General features: G+C 48.8%; 9 protein-coding genes across 9 annotated transcripts; 5 read left to right on the top strand and 4 right to left on the bottom strand.

The window, feature by feature from the left end:
• Window positions 1–1,024: 1,024 nt before the first annotated feature.
• On the top strand, window positions 1,025–2,409 carry FVEG_11850 (hypothetical protein). Its single transcript, XM_018901171.1, has 3 exons — window positions 1,025–1,074; window positions 1,132–1,869; window positions 1,924–2,409. The coding sequence occupies exons 2-3, from the start codon at window positions 1,152–1,154 to the stop codon at window positions 2,364–2,366; spliced, it is 1,161 nt and encodes a 386-aa protein (XP_018759607.1). The 5' UTR covers window positions 1,025–1,074; window positions 1,132–1,151; the 3' UTR covers window positions 2,367–2,409.
• A 775-nt stretch (window positions 2,410–3,184) lies between these two features.
• FVEG_11851 (hypothetical protein) lies at window positions 3,185–7,229 on the top strand (the record flags this gene model as incomplete). The annotated part of the gene is made up of 3 exons (XM_018901172.1): window positions 3,185–4,416; window positions 4,461–7,113; window positions 7,167–7,229. The coding sequence occupies 3 exons, from the start codon at window positions 3,185–3,187 to the stop codon at window positions 7,227–7,229; spliced, it is 3,948 nt and encodes a 1,315-aa protein (XP_018759608.1).
• Window positions 7,230–8,212: 983 nt separating this feature from the next.
• On the top strand, window positions 8,213–9,842 carry FVEG_11852 (hypothetical protein). Its single transcript, XM_018901173.1, has 2 exons — window positions 8,213–8,626; window positions 8,678–9,842. Exons 1-2 carry the CDS (start codon window positions 8,370–8,372, stop codon window positions 9,768–9,770), a joined length of 1,350 nt encoding a protein of 449 aa, XP_018759609.1. The 5' UTR covers window positions 8,213–8,369; the 3' UTR covers window positions 9,771–9,842.
• A 96-nt stretch (window positions 9,843–9,938) lies between these two features.
• On the bottom strand, window positions 9,939–10,626 carry FVEG_17119 (hypothetical protein; the record flags this gene model as incomplete). The annotated part of the gene is made up of 2 exons (XM_018906385.1): window positions 9,939–10,289; window positions 10,342–10,626. 2 exons carry the CDS (start codon window positions 10,624–10,626, stop codon window positions 10,005–10,007), a joined length of 570 nt encoding a protein of 189 aa, XP_018759610.1. The 3' UTR covers window positions 9,939–10,004.
• A 668-nt stretch (window positions 10,627–11,294) lies between these two features.
• On the bottom strand, window positions 11,295–11,951 carry FVEG_17120 (hypothetical protein; the record flags this gene model as incomplete). Its single annotated transcript, XM_018906386.1, has 3 exons — window positions 11,295–11,659; window positions 11,706–11,765; window positions 11,816–11,951. The coding sequence occupies 3 exons, from the start codon at window positions 11,949–11,951 to the stop codon at window positions 11,295–11,297; spliced, it is 561 nt and encodes a 186-aa protein (XP_018759611.1).
• A 732-nt stretch (window positions 11,952–12,683) lies between these two features.
• On the top strand, window positions 12,684–14,486 carry FVEG_11854 (hypothetical protein; the record flags this gene model as incomplete). The annotated part of the gene is made up of 3 exons (XM_018901174.1): window positions 12,684–13,581; window positions 13,631–14,278; window positions 14,332–14,486. The coding sequence occupies 3 exons, from the start codon at window positions 12,684–12,686 to the stop codon at window positions 14,484–14,486; spliced, it is 1,701 nt and encodes a 566-aa protein (XP_018759612.1).
• On the bottom strand, window positions 14,465–15,285 carry FVEG_17121 (hypothetical protein). Its single transcript, XM_018906387.1, has 2 exons — window positions 15,124–15,285; window positions 14,465–15,072 (listed from the first exon to the last, which is right to left on the bottom strand). Exons 1-2 carry the CDS (start codon window positions 15,161–15,163, stop codon window positions 14,606–14,608), a joined length of 507 nt encoding a protein of 168 aa, XP_018759613.1. The 5' UTR covers window positions 15,164–15,285; the 3' UTR covers window positions 14,465–14,605.
• Window positions 15,286–16,417: 1,132 nt separating this feature from the next.
• FVEG_17122 (hypothetical protein) lies at window positions 16,418–17,866 on the top strand (the record flags this gene model as incomplete). The annotated part of the gene is made up of 2 exons (XM_018906388.1): window positions 16,418–17,669; window positions 17,733–17,866. 2 exons carry the CDS (start codon window positions 16,418–16,420, stop codon window positions 17,864–17,866), a joined length of 1,386 nt encoding a protein of 461 aa, XP_018759614.1.
• Window positions 17,867–18,048: 182 nt separating this feature from the next.
• Window positions 18,049–19,608, bottom strand: FVEG_11855 (hypothetical protein; the record flags this gene model as incomplete). The annotated part of the gene is made up of 1 exon (XM_018901175.1): window positions 18,049–19,608. One exon carries the CDS (start codon window positions 19,606–19,608, stop codon window positions 18,049–18,051), a length of 1,560 nt encoding a protein of 519 aa, XP_018759615.1.
• Between the last annotated feature and the right edge of the window lie 729 nt (window positions 19,609–20,337).

Here is a 20,337-nt window from a genome sequence, read left to right as displayed (position 1 = left end):
CTAAAGCGATAAGCAGATCACAAACCAAACGGTAGTGACAGAGAATGCTATCTAAGCAAGCACTAATACTTCAAAATTGAGCATCATCTTTGTTCTTGACCGTCAATGCCACGGGTCAATAAGCTAGCATAAAAAGACCAAAACGTTGATTGTACTGTACATTGCATAGCAATATTTGCGAAATGCAAACCAATTGATTCAACGTTCTGCATGTACTACCACCATGAAACTCTCCCAACAAATAAGGTGAAGCAAATGAGATGGCGTACCGCTTGGCAATGGAATGCACACTTCAGGGTAAGCGATTCTCAAGGTGGCCAACGCTCGCAAGCACGACAATGAGATAACGGAAATCGACCGAAGAGGGTTGATCAGAGTGACCCAAATGAGGATGGATAAAAAGAAGTGAAAGTGGTCGATGTCGGTCAGAACTTTAAGGAAGCGATAGTTTGCTTGACTCGTGGACTCTCAGACATGTCGATTCCAAATCTAGTCTGTGCGATGTGCATGCATGCATAGTTAGTAACGTGGGTAGCTCAACTGTCAAGAAGCAGCCACATTCACGCCAGTTCAGCAACTCAGTTCGCCAATCCACGCATCAAAACCACGATCCCCTCAGCTAAACTCGATCGAGATGCCCAATTTCCCAGATTCTGTCCCAAATAGCGCAATATCTTCCCCCGCAATCCGGCAAAGCTTGCGTGTGACGTCTTTTGGCTCCCGTCTGGGGCCTTCTGGGGTATTCTCGTGCGGGGTGCATTAGCCCCAGATGCCATGGCTTGCGAGCATCGCATTGCCGAAGGACGAGATGGATGGGCACAATCTAGGAATGTCATAGCGCTCTTTTGCTCGTTTCCCAATTCAGGACCACCTTCCGACCTGGCCCCAAATTGATCATCGCACCTCTAGTTTAGTCTAGTTTATCTAGTTCCACTCCAAGCCGAGGATGCCCATCTTCACGTTTTGCTGATGTCAACGACGCCGTGATTCGTTTCATGTTTGCTTGTTTCATCGCAAGACTGATAACTAGACGACTTCTTGAAAACTGAAGTTTTTGCAAAGAGCACCACAATCGTAAGTTCTTCATGAACGAGCTCTTTACCTGCTTTCTAAATAACTCATTCTCATCAGTCAGCACTCTCGATATCACAATGTCTTCTTCATCTGGGCCAGGCACCAGGGGCAACCTCACCCTTGAGCAGAAGAAGAGCCTCCAAGAGGCTTGGGTCCATATTCTGCGATTATGCGGAAATGAGAATATCGCCCATGATGCTCCAGACAACACAGACGAATATCTCCAACACCTCAAGAACAAAGATTCCGATCATTTCTCACGGAATCTCTGGGAGTCAATCATGGCCGATCATCCCGACACCACGCTCCTTCGATTTCTTCGGGCGCGCGACTGGGATGTCAACAAGGCTGTCGACATGTTTGTCTCTGCTCTCAACTGGCGCGACGAGCGACAGATTCAGAAGACCATTGTCGGAGGCGGCGAAGCTGTCGGTCTGAAGAAGACCCTCACTACCGATGAGGAGTCATTCATGGCGCAGTATCGCTCAGGCAAGAGCTACGTCAGAGGAACAGACAAGGACAATTATCCCATCTATGTCATCAGAGTCCGCCTCCACGACCCACACAAACAATCTGCTGAGTCTATGGAAGAATATGTCTTGCACAACATCGAGACCTTGAGGGTCATGGCAAGAGAGCCGCAAGACAAGGTCTGCTTGATATTTGATCTCACAGGCTTTGGTCTTCGCAACATGGACTTTCATGTTGTCAAGTTCCTCGTCGATATTCTTGAGAAGCGCTACCCCGAAACCCTCTCGGTAGTGCTTGTGCACAATGCGCCATTCGTATTTTGGGGTAAGCTTGACACTCTGTCACCTCCAACTCTATTTACATGCTAATCCTTTCCAGGTGTCTGGACCGTCATCAAGCACTGGCTCGACCCTGTCGTCGCATCAAAGGTCCACTTCACCAGCGGCACCAAGGGCCTTCTCAAGTTCATCGCCAAGGAGAACCTGCAAAAGTCTTATGGTGGTGAAGATCCTTGGGAGTACAAATACGTAGAGCCTGTTCCCTCCGAGAACGAGAGGATGCAGTCTGAGGAGAAGAAGATAAAGATACAGATTGAGCGACAGGAATTGATTGACTCGTTCAATCGGTCGACCGTCGAATGGATTGGCACAAATCCTGACACAGACGCTGGCAAGGAAGCGCACGAGAGACGAGATGAGTTGATTCAATTGCTACAGATGAACTACTGGAAGTTGGATCCATACGTTAGGTCTGGTACTTACTACCACCGAGCGGGAGTGGTCAATAGGGTTGGAGGTGTCGATTTCAAGGCAGCGCGATAGTCAATTACCTAGTTTAGAGTGTTATTCGTATTCAATTCCGTAGTAAGCTTGTTTTTTTCCGCACTCAAGTTCACTCAATTGACCTCAATTCTTGCCAAGATGTTTCCTCATCTAGACCTGTCAGTGCCATTACCTTACTTGAAACGTTACGGCCCGACGCCATCATCTGAACGTTAGTCCCCCACTGTCCGAGTCCATGCCGTAAATATCCAAGAAATCATAGCGCACTCTGCAACCAAAGTCATCCTCGGTTTTTCTTGTAGCCAATCGGCCCCTGTACACTCACGTCCTAGTGGTGCTGTCTAGCGTCTTCACTGTCGCAGTGCGCTTTGACTCGTGGCGCTCATCACCAACGGACCCAGCTGCGCTGTCCTGCCCCCCCTCCCCCCCCCCCATGCTTGAACCCCAGAAGCTAGACCAGGAACCTTGTCCACGAGACCGTGCAAAAGGGCTGATAATGATGCAAAGCCTCGTGCCCAAAGCGCAATAGTTTGCGAGGTACAGGGGTGCTCACCACCTCCTGGCCAGAACAGCAGGGATCGTCACAGCTACCCCTCCAGCACCAATTTCCCTGCCGCGGTATCATCCATGATTTCTGGGGTACAGCTGTGGAGTGCCTGCAACGCTCCCGAAAAGCAAATCCGTGTGTGTTGACTGGCTGAGATAAAGAGCCTCCTTTAAACGAACCCTTGGCAGCCTGATTATCTCTTGTCCCCCCCTTCTCCTCGCTACAGTACAAGTCAACTCAAGTCAAGCTGTGATAGTGAGACAGTTCACTCTGGTTTCCTTATCTCATCTTCTCTTTCAATTGTCACGCTATGAGGTTCTCAACGGTGCTCCTCTCGGTGCTTGCGCCATTTAGTCTTGCGGCCCCTGAGCCAAAGACTGTTTCCGCACCAGAGCTCTCGGGCCAATTGGTTGAGCTTTTGGAGAAGCATAACCTCGCGCTTGTACCGCGATCAGAACTCACAGACGCGTTAAAAGAATTGAATACACTTCTCAAGAGTGATCGATTTCCTCGCGCGCCTGTTCTGATAAGGCGACAAAATACTACTTCGGGTTCTGGCTCAAAATCTGGCGGCTCTAGCTCAGGGTCTGGATCAGATGACGACTCAGACTCAGATAGCGGCGGTTCAAGTCGCGTTGTCTCAATTCCTGGGCTGGATGGTCTCGGCGACCTCGGCGATGGCCTCAAGGGATTGACAGACGCCCTCGGCGAGTTGGGAGATCTTCTCAAAGCCCTCAAGAATCTCCTAACAGCCGAGTTCCTTGACGCATTCCACGATGCTATGGTCTATCTCGCAGCCACATTGAAGCCTCCCGCACCCAACCAGATCAGAAGTCTGCTTGAGAAAGCAGGTCCTTTGCTGGATCTTGTTGGCGAACTCGACCTCAAGGGCCTTGTCGATCAGCTCAAGGATGTCGATATCGCTGGTATCGTCTCCAAGGTTCTCAAGCTTCTCACCGACGGCAACCTCAAGAACATCGACGGTCTGCTCACCAATGGCGCGAGCCTCTTGACACCAGATTTCGTCAAGCAGACCAAGGGCCTCATTGGTGACGTCTCACCTCTTCTCGACGAGCTCGCTCCTCTTCTCAAGAAGCTCACCGGCCTTGATCTCGAGGGCATTCTATCAGCTTTGGACCCACTTCTCAAGAAGGAATCCATCCAGGGCATTGTCACTCTACTCAAGAACGCCGGCGATCTTCTCACCGCCAAGACCGTCGATGAGATCCAGGGTCTTCTCGGCGAAGTCTCCCCCATCATCAAGGATATCGCCCCACTTCTCGAGCAACTCACCAAGCTCAACCTTGAAGAAGTCCTCAAAGCGCTGCAGCCGCTCCTTAAGGATGATTCTATCAAGGGTATCTTGAGCTTGCTGAAGAACGCCGAGACTCTGTTGACACCAAAGTTTGTGGACCAGACACAAGACCTTATCGGTGCTGCGGCTCCACTGATCGACAAGTTGAACGATGTCGATCTCAAGGGCGTTCTTGATGCCTTGAGTCCATCCTTAAGAAGGAGGCCATTCAAGGACTTGGTGGACTGGTCCATAACGCAGAGGACTTATTAACTAAGGATACTGTTAAGAGTATCAAGACTCTTCTTACGGAAGCATCCCCCTTGATTGAGAAGCTCTCTGATATTGACCTTAAGGGTGTTCTGGACGCGTTGAGCCCTATCCTGAAGAAGGAGGCTATTCAGGGTGTCGTCGGCCTCTTGAACAACGCTGAGGACCTTTTGACCAAGGATACTGTCAAGAGTATCAAGACTTTGTTGTCGCAAGCATCACCATTGATCGACAAGCTCTCGGATATCGATCTGAAGGGCGTCCTTGATGCTCTCAGCCCGATCCTGAAGAAGGAAGCCATTCAGGGCCTGGTTGGACTATTGAACAATGCGGAGGATCTTCTGTCGAAGGAGACTGTGAAGAGCATCAAGACTTTACTGTCTCAAGCTTCTCCTCTGATCGACAAGCTTGCTGACATCGACCTGAAGGGTCTTCTTGATGCTCTTAGCCCCATCTTGAAGAAAGAAGCCATCCAGAACCTCGTCGGTCTGCTCAACAACGCCGAGGATCTCCTTTCCAAGGAGACCGTCAAGAGCATCAAGACCTTGTTGTCTAGCGCCTCACCTCTCATCGACAAGCTGTCTGATCTCGATATCAAGGGCATTCTCGATGCACTTGGCCCCATTCTCAAGAAGGACGCCATCGAGGGTCTCGTTGGCCTTCTCAACAACGCTGAAGATCTACTCGATAAGGAGACCGTCAAGAACATCAAGTCTCTCCTTACCAGCGCTGGTCCTCTCATCAACGAGTTGAAGAAGATTGATCTCGCTGGCGTTCTGAACGCACTTGCACCTATCCTCACCAAGGATTCTATCAAGGGCATCGTTGGATTGTTGGGTAACGCCGAGAGTCTCTTGACCAAGGATTTCGTATCCGACACCAAGAAGCTCATCTCCAACGCCAGCCCGCTCCTGGTCAGCCTCGGCAAGATTGATCTCAAGGGTCTCCTCGATTCGCTTGCACCGCTTCTTACCAAGGACTCGATCAAGGGTATTGTCGGTCTTTTGGGTAACGCTGAGAACCTGCTCACTAAGGACTTTGTCTCTCAGACCAAGAGTCTCATCTCCAAGGCTTCGCCTCTTCTGGATAGCTTGGATGATGCTGATCTCAAGGGTCTGCTTGATCAAGTCGGTCCTCTTCTCAAAGAGGTCGGCAAGCTCAAGCTTCAGGATATCATTAGTGCCGTTGCACCTCTCCTCACCAAGGATTCCATCAACGGCATCGTTGGACTCCTCGACAATGCCGAGAACCTCCTTACTAAGCAGTTTGTCTCTCAGACCAAGTCTCTCATCGGAAAGGCTTCTCCTCTTCTCGACAGTCTTGACAAGGCGGATCTCGCTGGTTTACTCGATCAAGTCGGCCCTCTCCTCAAGGAAGTCGGCAAGCTTAAGCTTCAGGACATCTTGAGCGCAGTCCAGCCACTGCTTACGAAGGACTCCATCAAGGGCATCATCGGTCTGCTTGACAACGCGGAGAACCTTCTCACCAAGGACTTCGTTTCCCAGACCAAGTCTCTCATTTCCAAGGCTGGACCTCTTATTACTAGCGTGTCCAAGCTCAACCTTGAGGATCTGCTCGACCAAGTTGAACCACTTCTCAAGATGCTCGGCAAGCTTGATCTCGAGGGCATCCTTAGCTCTCTTGCTCCTCTTCTCACCAAGGACTCGATCAAGGGAATCGTGCGCCTGGTTGATAACGCCGAGAACCTGTTGACATCTAAATTCGTCAACGAGACTCAGACACTTATCTCTGGCGCTGTTCCTCTGATCTCCTCACTGGAGGACGCTGATCTGCCCGAATTGCTGGACCAGGTCGGCCCTCTGCTGAAGGAGATTGGCAAGATCGATCTTGTCAAGCTTGTCAAGAAGCTGTCACCTCTTCTCGACGAGATCAGCGATTTGGACATTAAGGGTATCTTTGACGCGCTTGCGCCGCTACTCTCACAAAAGGGCGTCAAGGGCATTATGGACCTTCTTGGTAACGCTGAGGATCTCCTCACACCTAAGTTTGTCAACCAGACCCAGACTCTCATCGGTGAAGCCGTACCTCTGGTTGAGGCGCTTGGCGACATCGATCTCAAGAAGCTCATCAAACAGCTCCAGCCTCTTCTCGAGGCCCTCGGCGAGATTGACTTGGGAGATCTCATCAAGAAGGTCAAGCCACTTCTCAATGCTCTCATGAAGATCGATCTCGTCAAGCTGGTTAACAAACTTGTGCCGCTGCTCGATACTCTGGATGACATTGACCTGAATGGTTTGCTCAAGGCAATTGAGCCTCTTCTCACACCTCAGAGCATCAAGGGTATTGTCGGTCTGGTTGACAACGCAGAGGATCTCCTCACGGCCAAGTTCGTCAACCAAACGCAGACCCTCATTTCGGGCGCAGTACCATTAATTGAGCAATTGAATAAGCTCGACCTTGAGGAGCTCTTTGAGATTATCGAGCCTCTGCTCAAGGAGCTGGATGGTCTGGATCTCACTGGTCTTGTCGATGCTGCCAAGCCTCTGCTCAAGGCCCTCAAGAAGATCGATGTCCAGGGCATTGTCGATGCAGTGGTGCCATTCCTTAACCCCAAGACCATCAAGGGTCTTCTCGGCTTGGTTGGAAATGCTGAGGATCTCCTTACCAAGAACTTCGTCAACCAAGTATCGGAACTCATTGGAGACGCGACACCTGTAAGTCAAACATCACGATTCTACTACGAAACTATGCTAACTTCTGTTTCTAGCTTGTTGCGACAGTTGGAGACTTGGTACATGCGGTACTCAAGGAGCTAGTGGGACGGTCTTAATGTGATAATTGGGTTATGATTGTGGTTATGTGATGGGATGGTTTAATCATGTATTAATGAGTTTGGATATTTGACGTATACGATACCCTATGAATGCACTCTACGGTGCCATAATGAAACTGTCTTTATCCGTACCTAAGAGCGTTATCGAGGGAATATGCTTGCAAGATGTGGCTATAGTTGTCCTGGCATAAGACAGACAGCGGATGATTCGCGCATGGCAGAGTAGTACCCGTCGGCATACGCCGCACTGCAACATCAATTCATCATGCCGGTTTAGATCTCGTTCCTTTGGAGTATTCGCGTAGCAGCGTCATTGAGCGAAAAACAACACGCGCCAATTCCGATAAGGTGGTGACATGCACTCGCGTAGATGACCGTTCTGGACACGCCTCTTATCACCATCAGCGCAACAAGGTACCATTTTGTCTCGGTATGTCTCGGTGAGACTCCGCTGCTTGCTTTGTCGCGGGTGACAAGGCCTACAGAAGTGGAGAGCATGGGGGGCGTGGTCCGCCTGTAACCTGACTAGACGTGGGAGCCTGGCTCGCCGGTAACTTACTCGCAACCCTGTCCAAAACCGTTTCCTTCAGGCCTTCAATTCAAGTCCCCGAGCTAAGCTAAGTTCCCCAGAATCTTGACACATGCAAAGCATCTCTCTCGGCTTTCGGTTGAAGGCCTAACTAAAGCTATGGGAGCTATCGCAAACTAGACTCATTGGGGATTTGACAAACCTGTTGGATGCACACACTTTACTCTGCAGAGAAAGTGAGGGGAAGTGATCATGTGCCGGATCTTCTGCCCATCACTTATCAGATTCGAGCCTGGTTCGTATTCACATCCTGGCCCCCGGTCTCTTAGTGCTATACCCCGCTTGCAGATCAGAATTTCCAGGACGACACCAGCTGGGATGGGCCTGCTTAGTGCATTCGATAGTTTGGCGTACCCTGGTATAACTTTAGAGGCCCGTCTTTCGCGCTTGGGCGACCAAATTCAGGGCAGGTCTTGGCCTAAGACCCTCGCTGTTCTGCCTTAAGTCTGAGTCGTCTGTGGAGCATCTCGTTCTTTCTCTGAAGTATTGGCGACCATTGCAATTGTTTGCTGTCAATTCAATTGCGTTGTCTCAGTCAATTACTTACAATGGCTTCTGAGAGAGAACCTACAGCGGCGGGCGCTGATACTTCTGCGCCTGCAGAGACGACAAATGCTGCTGGTGAACAGAACGCGCCCGCTGCTGATGCTGCCAGCAACGACGCCTCTTCTGACGACCATGTTCGCGATGAAAAGGTCGCTGCAGGCCCAACCAAATGGCAAAAGGTGAAGGGTCATTTCTGGCGATACAAATGGTGGTATCTCTTACTTATCGCTGTTCTTCTCGCCATTTTACTGCCGCTACTGTGAGTCTCATCCCATCAATTGAGTACCTACCTCTTCTGACAATGCCCCAGCTTCACTGTCATCATTCCCGCAATCATCCAGGACATTCTCAATGACCAGAAACTACCCATTTACGGCGGCGCTTTACAAGTTATTTCTCCATCCGAAGTAAACATGAGTATTGAGACGCAATTAAAGACGCCAATCGCTGCGACTCTCAAACCAGTGGATCTCTTGCTCTATAGCAAGGAAACGAAGCCCATGTCCTCATTCTTGAAGCTCAAATTCCCCGAGGTTCACATCAAGAGTCACACAAATGTCACTGTCACCAACCAGACACTCCTGGTGACTAATGAGACTGAACTGACAAAGTGGTTCAATGTCTTCTTCGACAAACCTGAGGCTGAATTGTCGCTGGAGGGAAAGCCTGAGATTAGGCTTGGCTCTCTGAAGTATCACCGCAGTCTGAAGAAGAGTGTTGACATTGCTTCTCTCAACTACCTTGACGGCTTTGCGCTCAAGAGCCTAGACTTTGATCTCAACTCCAATCGCACGACAAAGAGCAACATGAAGGGAATGCTGAACATCCCCAACTCTGGAGTCCTCCGACTCGGACTTGGCAATCTGACATTCAACGTCATGTCAGGCGACATTAGACTCGGTCTGATCAATCTCTGGGACTTGCAACTCTGGCCTGGTAATAACTCTGTTCCTTTTGACGGAAACTTCTACTTCGACCAGCTGGTTCCCAACCTCTCTGAGATCCTCGATATGCAGAAAGGACCTCTTGGCAACGGCTACCTGGAGTTTAACGCGACAGGAAATACTACCATTGCTGGTGGTCAGCACATCAAGTACATCGAAGGAGTCTTAAATAACAAGCATATCAGGTTCACCTTCCCGGTGATCACTCTGCTGGGCGATGTCCTTGGTGGTTTGCTGGATGCCAACCAAGGCTCCCTTCTGGATATCTTTGGCACTTCGATTGGAAACTCGACGTTGCTTGAACACGTACTGGGACATTGGGATAATAACGGTGAAGGAGGTTCTTCTTCTTCTAGTAATAATACTGCGAGGAGCCTGACGGAGAGGAGTAAGACCAGAGCACCAAAGGCCTGGATGTGGAGTCTTCTTAAATTGGGTCTAACGAGGAGAAGCTTATGAGTATGATAATGTAGTCCTAGTTTTAATGTCATCTGATGCCTTTGTTGCGTGAATTATATGATTCAACTGCGATTGTCACCGTGTCCCAAATGCTAGTACTTGTGAAAAGCCCTCAATAGAGCTGCTCATGATGTCGCAGCGTTTGAGTAGCATGATCTTTGTTTGCCTCCAGCGCACATGCTTCCTGTTCTTTTCACATCCTCATTATTGCCCCGAGGCATGATTGCATCATCATCAAGCCTTCGCGGGCGCAGCCTTCTTGGTAGCATCACCTTTCACAAAAGCCGCAAGCTCCTCAAGGTATCGCACATTGGGTGTCTCAAGCTGTTTCGATACCCACGAGAGCTTCGTCGCGTATGTTGCAAGGCCACCCACCGACTCCCAGTTCTTGACTTCACACGTATCTGGTCCCTTGGCAGTGACTGTCTGTACCCGCTCAATGGTTGTAGCCCACCAGGGTAGGTAATTGCTCTTCCACGCCAGTTTACATTCCTGCTCTCCATAGTTCAGTGCCAGGATCTGCGTCGTGGTCAGATAGAGTCCATGGCTGTTTTAATATATGAGAAATTACCTCGATTGGTATTTTCATCATGTCCTCGCCGCCATAGGTCAGTGTCTCCAGAATCCCTCTGTCTTCTGGCTTTGCGGCTTCTGAAGCCTCAGTGTCGATGAATGTGAGTCTCGGAGTCCAAGTGTTCCACTCGCCATATCTCCTGAAGTCAACCATGATATCAAATACCTCTTTAGCGGGTGCACCAATCACGATAGTACTTCCGGCAGTGAAGACAATGCGACCGGTACCCAGGGACGGGGTTGCTGTCGGAGTTGGCCACCCAACTGCCTTTGGAACTTTCATAGTCAAAACAAACGCTGTATATTCAGCGGTAGCAGATATTAACAAATGTTTGAAGTAGTTGAATGCCAAGGGACAAACAGATTTGTGCTGTTATCTGTATGACAGCTCGATGTCTCACACGTGACGTGCGAAACTTCAATAGTATCTCAAGACTAACCGCGTCAAGACATTCAGATGGTTAGCCCGGTTTAAACTTTTCTCAGTAGCCTTCTTCTCTCTTTACCGGTTGAGAGATGTAATACCGCTAAGTTCATACGACAGTGGTCACAGTAATAAAGACTCGAACCATGGTGATGTTAATCACCACTCCTCAAGGGTCAGTAAAAAAACTTAGGATATCTTTTGTATATAGCAAAAGCATTGCACGAACTTTGAGTATGTTCCGAAGACCTTTAAATCACTTGTTTCTACCGTCTATACTGAGCACTGGAGGCTTTCTTGGTCCCCAAGGCTTCATCAATTGCCTGCTGGGGCATAGGAATTTCAGTACTTATCACAGGCCATTTCTATATTGATCTCAGACTAATAGACCTCTGCTAGAGAATTGAAAGTTTGTTCTGAACCCGTCGCTGTTGCAAGAAAGCTCCCCCACTACTTCGTAAGAACTCATGGGCGACGTGGATAACCCCTCAAGAGTACACCCTGTGGTCAAGATGCCATCCAAGGACTCACTGATCCATGGGCCTGGGGTTTGAGGGCGGAGTCATCTTCAGCGTAATGGCGACCTTATCGTCAGAACGGCCAGTATCTGACGCATTCCACCCAATGACATAAACACCATCGACATCTGATGGCGTGGCATACCAGAGCGAAGTCATTTGACCGTTCTCTTCGACCATGACAAAAGTGCCGTAGGACATCAGATCGGATACATAACCGTCAGTATTGGCCGTGCTATTGAGCAGTTTGACGCTATGAGAAGATGAAGATGGTCCTGGGACAGCGAAAGTGAGGTTGGACCAGCTTGGCTCACGTCCTTTGGCATAGCCAGTCGTGTTTGGAGAGGCATACCATGCATCATCTCCTATGGTAACTGGGCGGTGTCAATAAGATTCAAGCTGGAAAGGCGGTTTGCTTACACTGGACTGGGGCTGCCTCAGAGTCGTCGACTTTGCTGAAGTTGCCAACAAAGACCTCATCTAACCGTTTCTATCAGCATGTCTCACGCAGTGATGGATAAACAACATACCACCAGAAGAAAAGATGGGAAGGCCACCGACGCCAGTTCCATAAGCGTAAAGAGAAAAGGGACCAGCATTGCTAGCTGCAGTAGCTGTAGTCGCCCAGAGCACCGCAGCAAAAGTGGTGAGTTCAAGATGATGCATTTTTCAGGATACTGTATCGTCGATGTGATGGAGAAGAATGGGGCAACTAAGCAGATTATATGATAACAAGACGCGTTAATAAACCGATACGAGTGTTGTGGCTGTCAACCCACAAGACGGTGCCCTATTGAATACGTAATCGGTATAACGGAGCGTTTATAGATATCTCGAGGTCTTATTGCCGACGAAACGCTGACGCGGAAACGGGGCAAGCTACAGCCCTTCACGTCCCTGGAATCCTCCGAACGGACCAGCCTGCCACGGTGTGACGATAATTTTGTCCTCCAGCCAATCATATTTGTTCTTTAGTGTTTCCTATCTACTCACGAGATCGATCCACTACTAAAGTTCTTTTTAAGCGTATGCGGATGGCACGGAATGTGGGCGGCCGGTGGTTGTAAACCTCCGTGATCGTCCCGGCAGCTGCGAAACGTCCGAGTGCCTTCACGAGGCTTCATATCTGGCAGTGACGACGACTTGTCATAGCACTCCTCTTGTAAGAGGTCCGTGACACGAGATGTCCTTTTGTAGAATGATAGGTCTGTTTTACAATGGGCAGATGGGCTTCCTAAACGGACAACTCGAGGGCCGGACTGAAATATTTAAGAATGAGCTGTAGAGGAGTAGTAGAAATAAAAAACAAAATCATTCAAATCTTTTTATCATCTCCTCTAGCATTATAATTCTGTGTATTTGAAGCCCTTGGCCAAGATCCAGCTTGTGTCGGCAGAAATGAAGCTCCAGCAATATCTTCCAGCTGGCATTCTCTGCCTCAGCCAAGTTCACGCTCGAAGTCCCCTTCACCAGCTAAACCGTCGCGCTTGCAGTGGAAACTCTGCTTCTACTCGCTCAGAGTGGTGCGACTACTCCATTGACACGGACTACAGCACTGAAGCTGTAGATACCGGCGTCACTCGCGAGTACTGGCTAGAGCTGACAGACGTTACTGTTGCCCCTGATGGTTACTCTCGGTCGGCCATGGCCGTCAACGGCACTATCCCTGGACCTACTCTCTTTGCTGACTGGGGTGACACTGTTGTCATTCATGTCACAAACTCTCTCAGCACTTCTCTGAATGGTACGAGCATGCACTGGCATGGTATTCGTCAGAACTACACAAACCAGTATGACGGTGTCTCATCCATCACTCAATGCCCCCTTGCTGTTGGGGAGTCAGTCACTTATACCTGGAAGGCCACCCAGTATGGCTCGACTTGGTATCACTCACACTGGGCTCTGCAGGCTTGGCAAGGCATCTTCGGCGGTATCATCATCAACGGACCTGCTACGGCAGACTATGATGAAGATCTCGGCATGGTGTTTCTTAATGACTGGGACCATCAGACTGTCGACGAGCTGTATAGCTCAGCTGAGACCAATGGACCTCCCACTTTGGACAATGGTCTCATTAATGGTACAAACGTCTACGGGAACGACGATAGCTCTTCCCAAACAGGCACTCGCTTCAATGTCTCTTTTGAGTCTGGCACTTCTTACCGTATGAGACTCGTCAATGCAGCAGTTGACACTCACTGGAAGTTCTCGATTGACAATCATACCTTGACTGTGATTGCAGCAGACCTTGTACCTATCGAGCCATACGAAACCACCGTTCTTGACTTGGGCATGGGTGAGAGTGTTCTTACTTGATCACCTTTAGAACTGACTAACCTTTATAGGCCAACGCTACGATATCATAGTCACTGCAGATCAAGCTGACGTCGCCGACAACTTCTGGATGCGCGCCATCCCACAAGCCGCCTGCTCCGATAACGACTCCACCGATAACATCAAGGGCATCGTCTACTATGGAGACAGCCCCGGTACGCCGTCCACTACTGCCTACGACTACACTGACGGTTGTGACGACGAGACGGATAACATCGTACCATACATATCCAAGACAGTTGAAGATGCCAACTGGAACGATCTTGAGACAGCTACAGTTGGCAAGAACACTGCTGGTCTATTCAAGTGGATGCTCAACAGCACCAGTATGTTGGTGGACTGGGCAAACCCTACACTGGCCCAGGTCCTCAGTGACACAACGGACTTTGAGACGGATGATGCGGTGATTGAACTCAGCGAGGGAAATCAATGGGTTTACTTCGTGATTGAGACGACTCTACCAGTGCCTCATCCCATTCATCTCCACGGACATGACTTCTTTATCTTGGCTCAAGGGACGGGTACTTATTCATCTTCTATCACCCTGAACACAAGTAATCCTCCTCGACGAGACACGGCGATGCTGCCTGCAAACGGGTATCTGGTCATGGCTTGGGAGACCGACAACCCTGGCGTTTGGCTCTGCCACTGTCATATTGGTAAGTCAAGTGGGCCCTAGATCCGCAACATTGTTGACTTTGTGAAACTTTAGGTTGGCATACATCTGAGGGATTTGCGTTGCAGTTCCTCGAGCGTTCAAGTGAAATTGCTAATATCTCTACTTCGAGCTATGTTTCGGATGTTTGCGATGGCTGGAGTACTTTCCAGAGTGAGTCATCGATTGAGCAGGAGGATTCTGGTGTTTGATATAACAAGCATCTCTACTGTATAGAAGCTATTCGTTGTTGACCGAAACGGAGGGAGTAATATTGTTGATCCATGGCTACATATGTACTTCTCTTATTGATGGGCGTGGCCAACTATAATCACTGTAGCAAACGATCCATTCCAGCCTCATCAACCTTCAGCACCGTCCATGTCTCCATTCTCTTGGCCCCAAGCTTCTCGTAAAATCTCAATGCTCTCGCGTTGTCCTTCAAACAGAGCCACTCCATCTTTACGCAACCCGCTCTCTTAGCCGCTGATGTCATAGCTTCGACCAACTTCCGCGCGTATCCGTGAGGTCTATATTCTGGGACAACATAAATCTCCTCCATGCAGACTCCAGGAGCCGCTCCCCATGTCGTGTAGTTGAAGAAGTATATCAATAGTCCAGCAGGTTTCCCTTCTGGTGAGAAGGCTAAGATGGGATGTCCGATACGGTATTCGGGAGAGTCGGTAACGTCTGACAGGTGGAGTGTCTTTGCAAGCGAGTCTTCGGTTGCAGTGACGACAGTTCCTGGTGCTTGCTCTTCTGCGCCAGCACGGATTAAACTCAAGACAATAGAAACATCTACGTTGATAATTAGTAGAGGGACCAATAGCTGTCTTTATAAGTAAGTACCTTGAGAAGACGCAGGGCGGATTTCCGGTGAGGAGGCCATATCGAATAACGGATCTTCAACGTTGGTGAAAATAATGAATGTACAGTTCCTCGAAGGATAACGATCATGTATTTCAGATCGTTAGACTTTGCGAGGCTTCCATCTTCTTTATACTAATCGCATGATGAAGTAGCTCTGCGCCCTATTCATGACAGGTGGAGTTTGCGCTGACTTGCTTGCGGGGCTCAATGACTCAGCTTGTCAACCTGAATGACTCTTTCGATCCGAAAATCAAAAGAGAAACAAATATAATCCACTAAATAACACACTATGCCAGTAGGACTCTCACAGACATCAACAGCGATAGGCCGATTTACTAATTGACAGACCAAAGCCCGTTATGGCTCAAAACCCTACTCAAGGGACATTGCGACCAGGCGACAGCCCAAAAACATATTGCCATTTTCGTTCAAAGGTAACTGAATGAAAAATTACTAAAGATGTAATTTGGAGATTGAAAGGTAGTGGATTTAAGAATGACCGGTATCGAAATGATGATAGGAACCATTCACCGCGAGCTGCACTGGCTGCAGCCATGGACCTTTGCCCAGCAAAAAAAGACGTTATCGAAGAGGCAAATTTTGCTTAGAAGCCCTTCAAGTTTGTCTAAACGTGCTCAGTATCTACACATTAAAACCGAGAGGAACTGATGAATAGTGAGCCTCCATTCATCTAAACTTTTTGGCACCAAACTCTGGGATGACTGCAGCCTATAAGGACAGCAGCTAGTGGCACCTTCGCCGGAGGAACCAGGCACCGGGTCAGTAAAGTTTCCCTCGGCAAGTCATATTTCCAGTTCTTTCGATTGATTGTTTTTGCGCTTTGTGTGCTTTACCGAAATGCTTCGTAGTCAAAAGTTTAAAACTTTGCTAGCCAGTGATATTATCGTGTTGGTCTTAGACAGTTCTTGGTTTGAGTCTCGACCATTCGTATGCTCAGAAATTACCTTCCGCCTTATCAATTTGGCTTTTCTAAACCCGTGTTACGCCCACTATAACCAATCATCACTATCAGCATGTTCCGGAAATATTCTGCTATCATTTCACGGCATTCCAAGACTATAAAAGCTGTTAGACCTTTTCTTCTTCGGCCCATATCTCTAGCGATATTTCGTCTCCGTTATCAAAATCCCTCATTTTTCTTTCATCCCTCGCGTTGCTCAAACTGAGGGACAGACCAGCACATTCGAGCGGCATACTCGAACATCTGATCGATGTAAAGGGTACTTGCTGCCTACCAGCTCATCTGGTCAGGATGAACTCGACTACGCCTCTGTTGTCCTCCAGTGAGGCGTCCACATCCTACAGCAGCCTGATCGAATTCCCTCCTCTGATTCTCGATAATGGTCGGAGGCGAAGAGGGACAAAGAAGAGTTTGCGAGCCAAGATACAGATTCCTCTACTATGCTACGCGCGTTTCATGGTGACGATGGCATACTTCTCCATCTTCCCATACGTAGCTCTGATGCTACAGCACAACAGTAGATCACGGGCAATTGATATCGGAGCCTACGTCGGCCTCTTTGAAGTACTCTTCCTGGCTGCGCAGGCTCTGACATCGATATTCTGGGTCACCATGGCAGACAGGTTCGGTGGTAAGACGATACTTATTTGCATTCTTCTTGGCACGGCTATCAGCTCAGTCACTTTCGGATTTACTTCATCGCTCTGGCAAATGGCACTTTGCCGATGCTTTATGGGAATTGTGTCAGGTGGCGACGTTGTCGTCCGCACCATGATTGGGAAACGGTGCATGACGGAGACAGAGGCTACTTATGGATTCAACCTATTTTCCTTTGCTGGAAATATTGGAATGGCCTCTGGACTTGTTATCAGTCAGGCTCTTGTCAATCGTGTCAGCCACTACACGGCCATTCTCAAAACCAGTTCATTTATTGAGCAACATCCATTTTGTCTCCCGGGAGTTACGATTGGTATCATGAGCGCAGTTTGCGCCACTATCGCTGCACTGCTCGCGGGGGATACCAAACAAGATGCCAACGAAGCCGCGGATGATACCTTATCTATGAGCTCACTGCAGCCATCCTGGGCATCTCTTCGCGAGCTGATCGGGTCTCCTGGTGCTAGTAGCACAATTTCGTCGTTTATCAATACAAGCCTTCTTGGGTCTGCTTTCACGGCCGTGACAATCCTCGCATTATACACAGACATCAGCCAAGGTGGCCTGGAATTCTCAGCTTACGAAATCACGGTGTACATGATCTGTCAGGGCGCTTTCGCAGCATGCTGGCTGTTTATGATATACACAGCTTTATACCAACACTATGGTACACAGAGAACCATCTCATCAAGCCCGGTTATTTTTCCTTTTTGCTTTTTGAGTTTTAGCATCATGAATGCATTTATTCGCTCCGGTAGCGAACCTGGTTTCTTCCTATTTCGGGTCGTTTTTGGCATGATGACAGTCATAGGGCCCGCTATCTACATGTCAGTTACGGCAGTCTACGTTGGCCTGCAAGAGGTGTCGCCCAATCCTCGAGAGCTCGGTTTGCTCAGTGGGGTGGCAGAAGCGGTTTCTTGTCTTCTAAGACTGATAATCCTATTGACAGGCATTCTGATCCATGCCGTTTGTAATTACTATAGTATGACAGTTGGGTACCTCAACTGGGCTGTCTTATTGCTGGCTGGGTTATCTTTCTTCGTTTTGATGTCTCCTACTTGTACGAAGGTTACACGAAGTTAAGGGAAGCGGAAAAGATAGCGCTCATGGCTTACAAGCATCTATCTCAGTTAATAGAATTTTCTTTGTTTCGAATATGTGTTGTACCTCATAGAAAGTGGTGATCAGCCGCAAATATACGTAAGGCTTCGTTTAGTAGGAGGCCACGTGCAAATAGCAGGTCAATTGTTAACATTCAGTTGTCCTCATTCCAGCGCTACATTATCCTTCATCTTTCTGAACCTGACTTCACATTTTAGCCCTCTTGGTACCGCGTCATGGGTGCTACACTGGTTCATGGACTCAGCATTGGTCGCCAATGTTGCCACGCTCTCATGCTCAAGATACAGACTCGCTATGAGTAGCTTGAGTTCCATAGTAGCCAACGCCTTTCCCAAGCAGATTCTTCCTCCATAGCCGAAAGGGACTAACTGTGCATCAAGAACCTTTCGCTGCTCTTCACTCCCGTCGATCCACCTGCGTGGGAGGAAATTATCAGGGTCAGAGTAGACCTCTCCATCATAGTGCAACGCAAGAACTGAGGATGTGACAACGGTATGCTCCGGTATAAACACTCCTGCCAGTGCGCGGCCTCCCAAAGGCACCACTCTTTCGTTCTTCCCACTTGAGGATGGGTGCATGCGGTAAACCTCACGGAGACATGCCTCGAGTGACGGAACCCGAGTATCGATATCTGCGAATGACGGATATCCATCGTCTTGCTTCGGCAAGACAGACAGCTCTTGGCGTATCTTGTCCTGCCACTCTGGCGCCTCGGTCAGTTTCCAGATGAGATATGTTGCCGTCACTGCAATAGTGGCCTCGGCAGCGTCGATGTTGTCGAGGACTTCTGCTGCCATATATGCAACATCGATTGACCCGTTATGTGCATCATCCGCTTTGAGTTCCCAAAGATAACGTACCAGAGAGTGCGATTCATGTAACTGCAGGTCCTTGAGAGCAGCGAAGAACTTCTTCTGGCACCAAGCCGGGAATTCCTCATCTGCTGAAAGGTACCGTAGCCGAGAGCTAACTCTCTGCAGGAGGAGAGAAGCGTGATTATACAGCCATGGGCACCTGTACCGAAGCGGGCCGACGAACTGTTGATGCTTCAAGCCCTCAAGGATTCCACGTTCTGTGCACATCTGGTCCACCGCATGAGTTCTGTGATTTGGTCCGAAAACCAAGAAGGTTATGTTATCCAGTGCGTACCACGACGTAAGACTGAAAACATCAACATCTTCGCCGTTTAGGACTTGATCAAGCACAGATAGAGAGCGAGACTTGACATGCTCCTCAATCTCTGGAAGCTTGTATATAGTTTTTGCTTGGTAGAATGATGAAGTGTACTTGCGCTTGATCCGATGGCCCTCATAGGGCTTGGTCGCAAATATGGAACGCCTGCCATACCCCATAAAATGGTCAAAATAGTCGCTCTTGGCCCAACGATCCTTTGTTCCATAAATCTGTTTGGTGGCTTCAAAGTCGGCCACAGATACCTCATTTGGTGAGACCTGGACTATAGGTCCATACTTCTTGTGCAGGTCAAGAATCATGTCATTGCGACGACATAATATCTCATATATACTCAGTGGAATGCTGGAGACCTTGCAATACCATGGACCGGGGACATGACGAAGGCTGCCGTTGCCGAGAAGATACGCGATCCATGCGCATATCAAGACGATGAAGACAACGGCAAGGGTAAGGAATAGGGTCTGGATGGTGAGGGTATAGAATAGCGTTTTTTCGGATGAGGAAGTCATTGTATATTCCGTGTAATGGTGGCAGTGAGTCAAAAGCGAGGACAATGAATGGTCTGGAGCTAAGATACTTACTTGGCAAAGGACTCTTTTAGTCGTCTTATTAGTATTTCATGGTCTTTGGATTTTATTATCCCCACTCTCCGAATTTCACACATCTCTCTCTTGGAATATTCGAATGATGCATGATGTGGCACTGCATCATAGAACGGCCCGGATTGATGCGCCAACACGTTTGCGAAACCTGAGCATGCATCCAACGTACTGACTCGGGAGTCTTCCCCTCAATTGTGGCACATTACACAGGCTTCCATATTCTCCTTAGTCACTGGAAGACCCTATAACGATAATCCAGAGAATTACTTCCCGCAATACGGGTTCCGTCCTTATACCCGCACGGAGCCGCCGAGGCCGCCATCGGGGAGCAAGAGAACATCAGACCTTGCTTGAAATTGGATTAGCAAAAGCTATCATAGACTTATCCTAAGTTATTTAAGCCTTTTCATCATCCAGGACCAAGGCCCCAAGTTTTTTTTCCTCCCTAGGCAGCTTCGGGGAGATTGAAGTCGCTAATCCCGTTATGCCCATATCAGTAGTCCCATTCTTAAAAGCACATACCAGTTTATGTCGCTTTCATCTATCATAAAGAACTCTTCACTGTTTAGGTATGATTGCGCCCAGCTGAAGATAAAATGGTTTGTGTTGAAGGGCTGCAGGCTTGATGTAATGTTT

The sequence above is a fragment of the Fusarium verticillioides genome, chromosome 4, assembly GCF_000149555.1.
Source record: "Fusarium verticillioides 7600 chromosome 4, whole genome shotgun sequence".
Taxonomy (NCBI): domain Eukaryota; kingdom Fungi; phylum Ascomycota; class Sordariomycetes; order Hypocreales; family Nectriaceae; genus Fusarium; species Fusarium verticillioides.
Note: the sequence above shows the minus strand (reverse complement) of the source record. Positions and strands in the feature narration are given on the sequence as shown.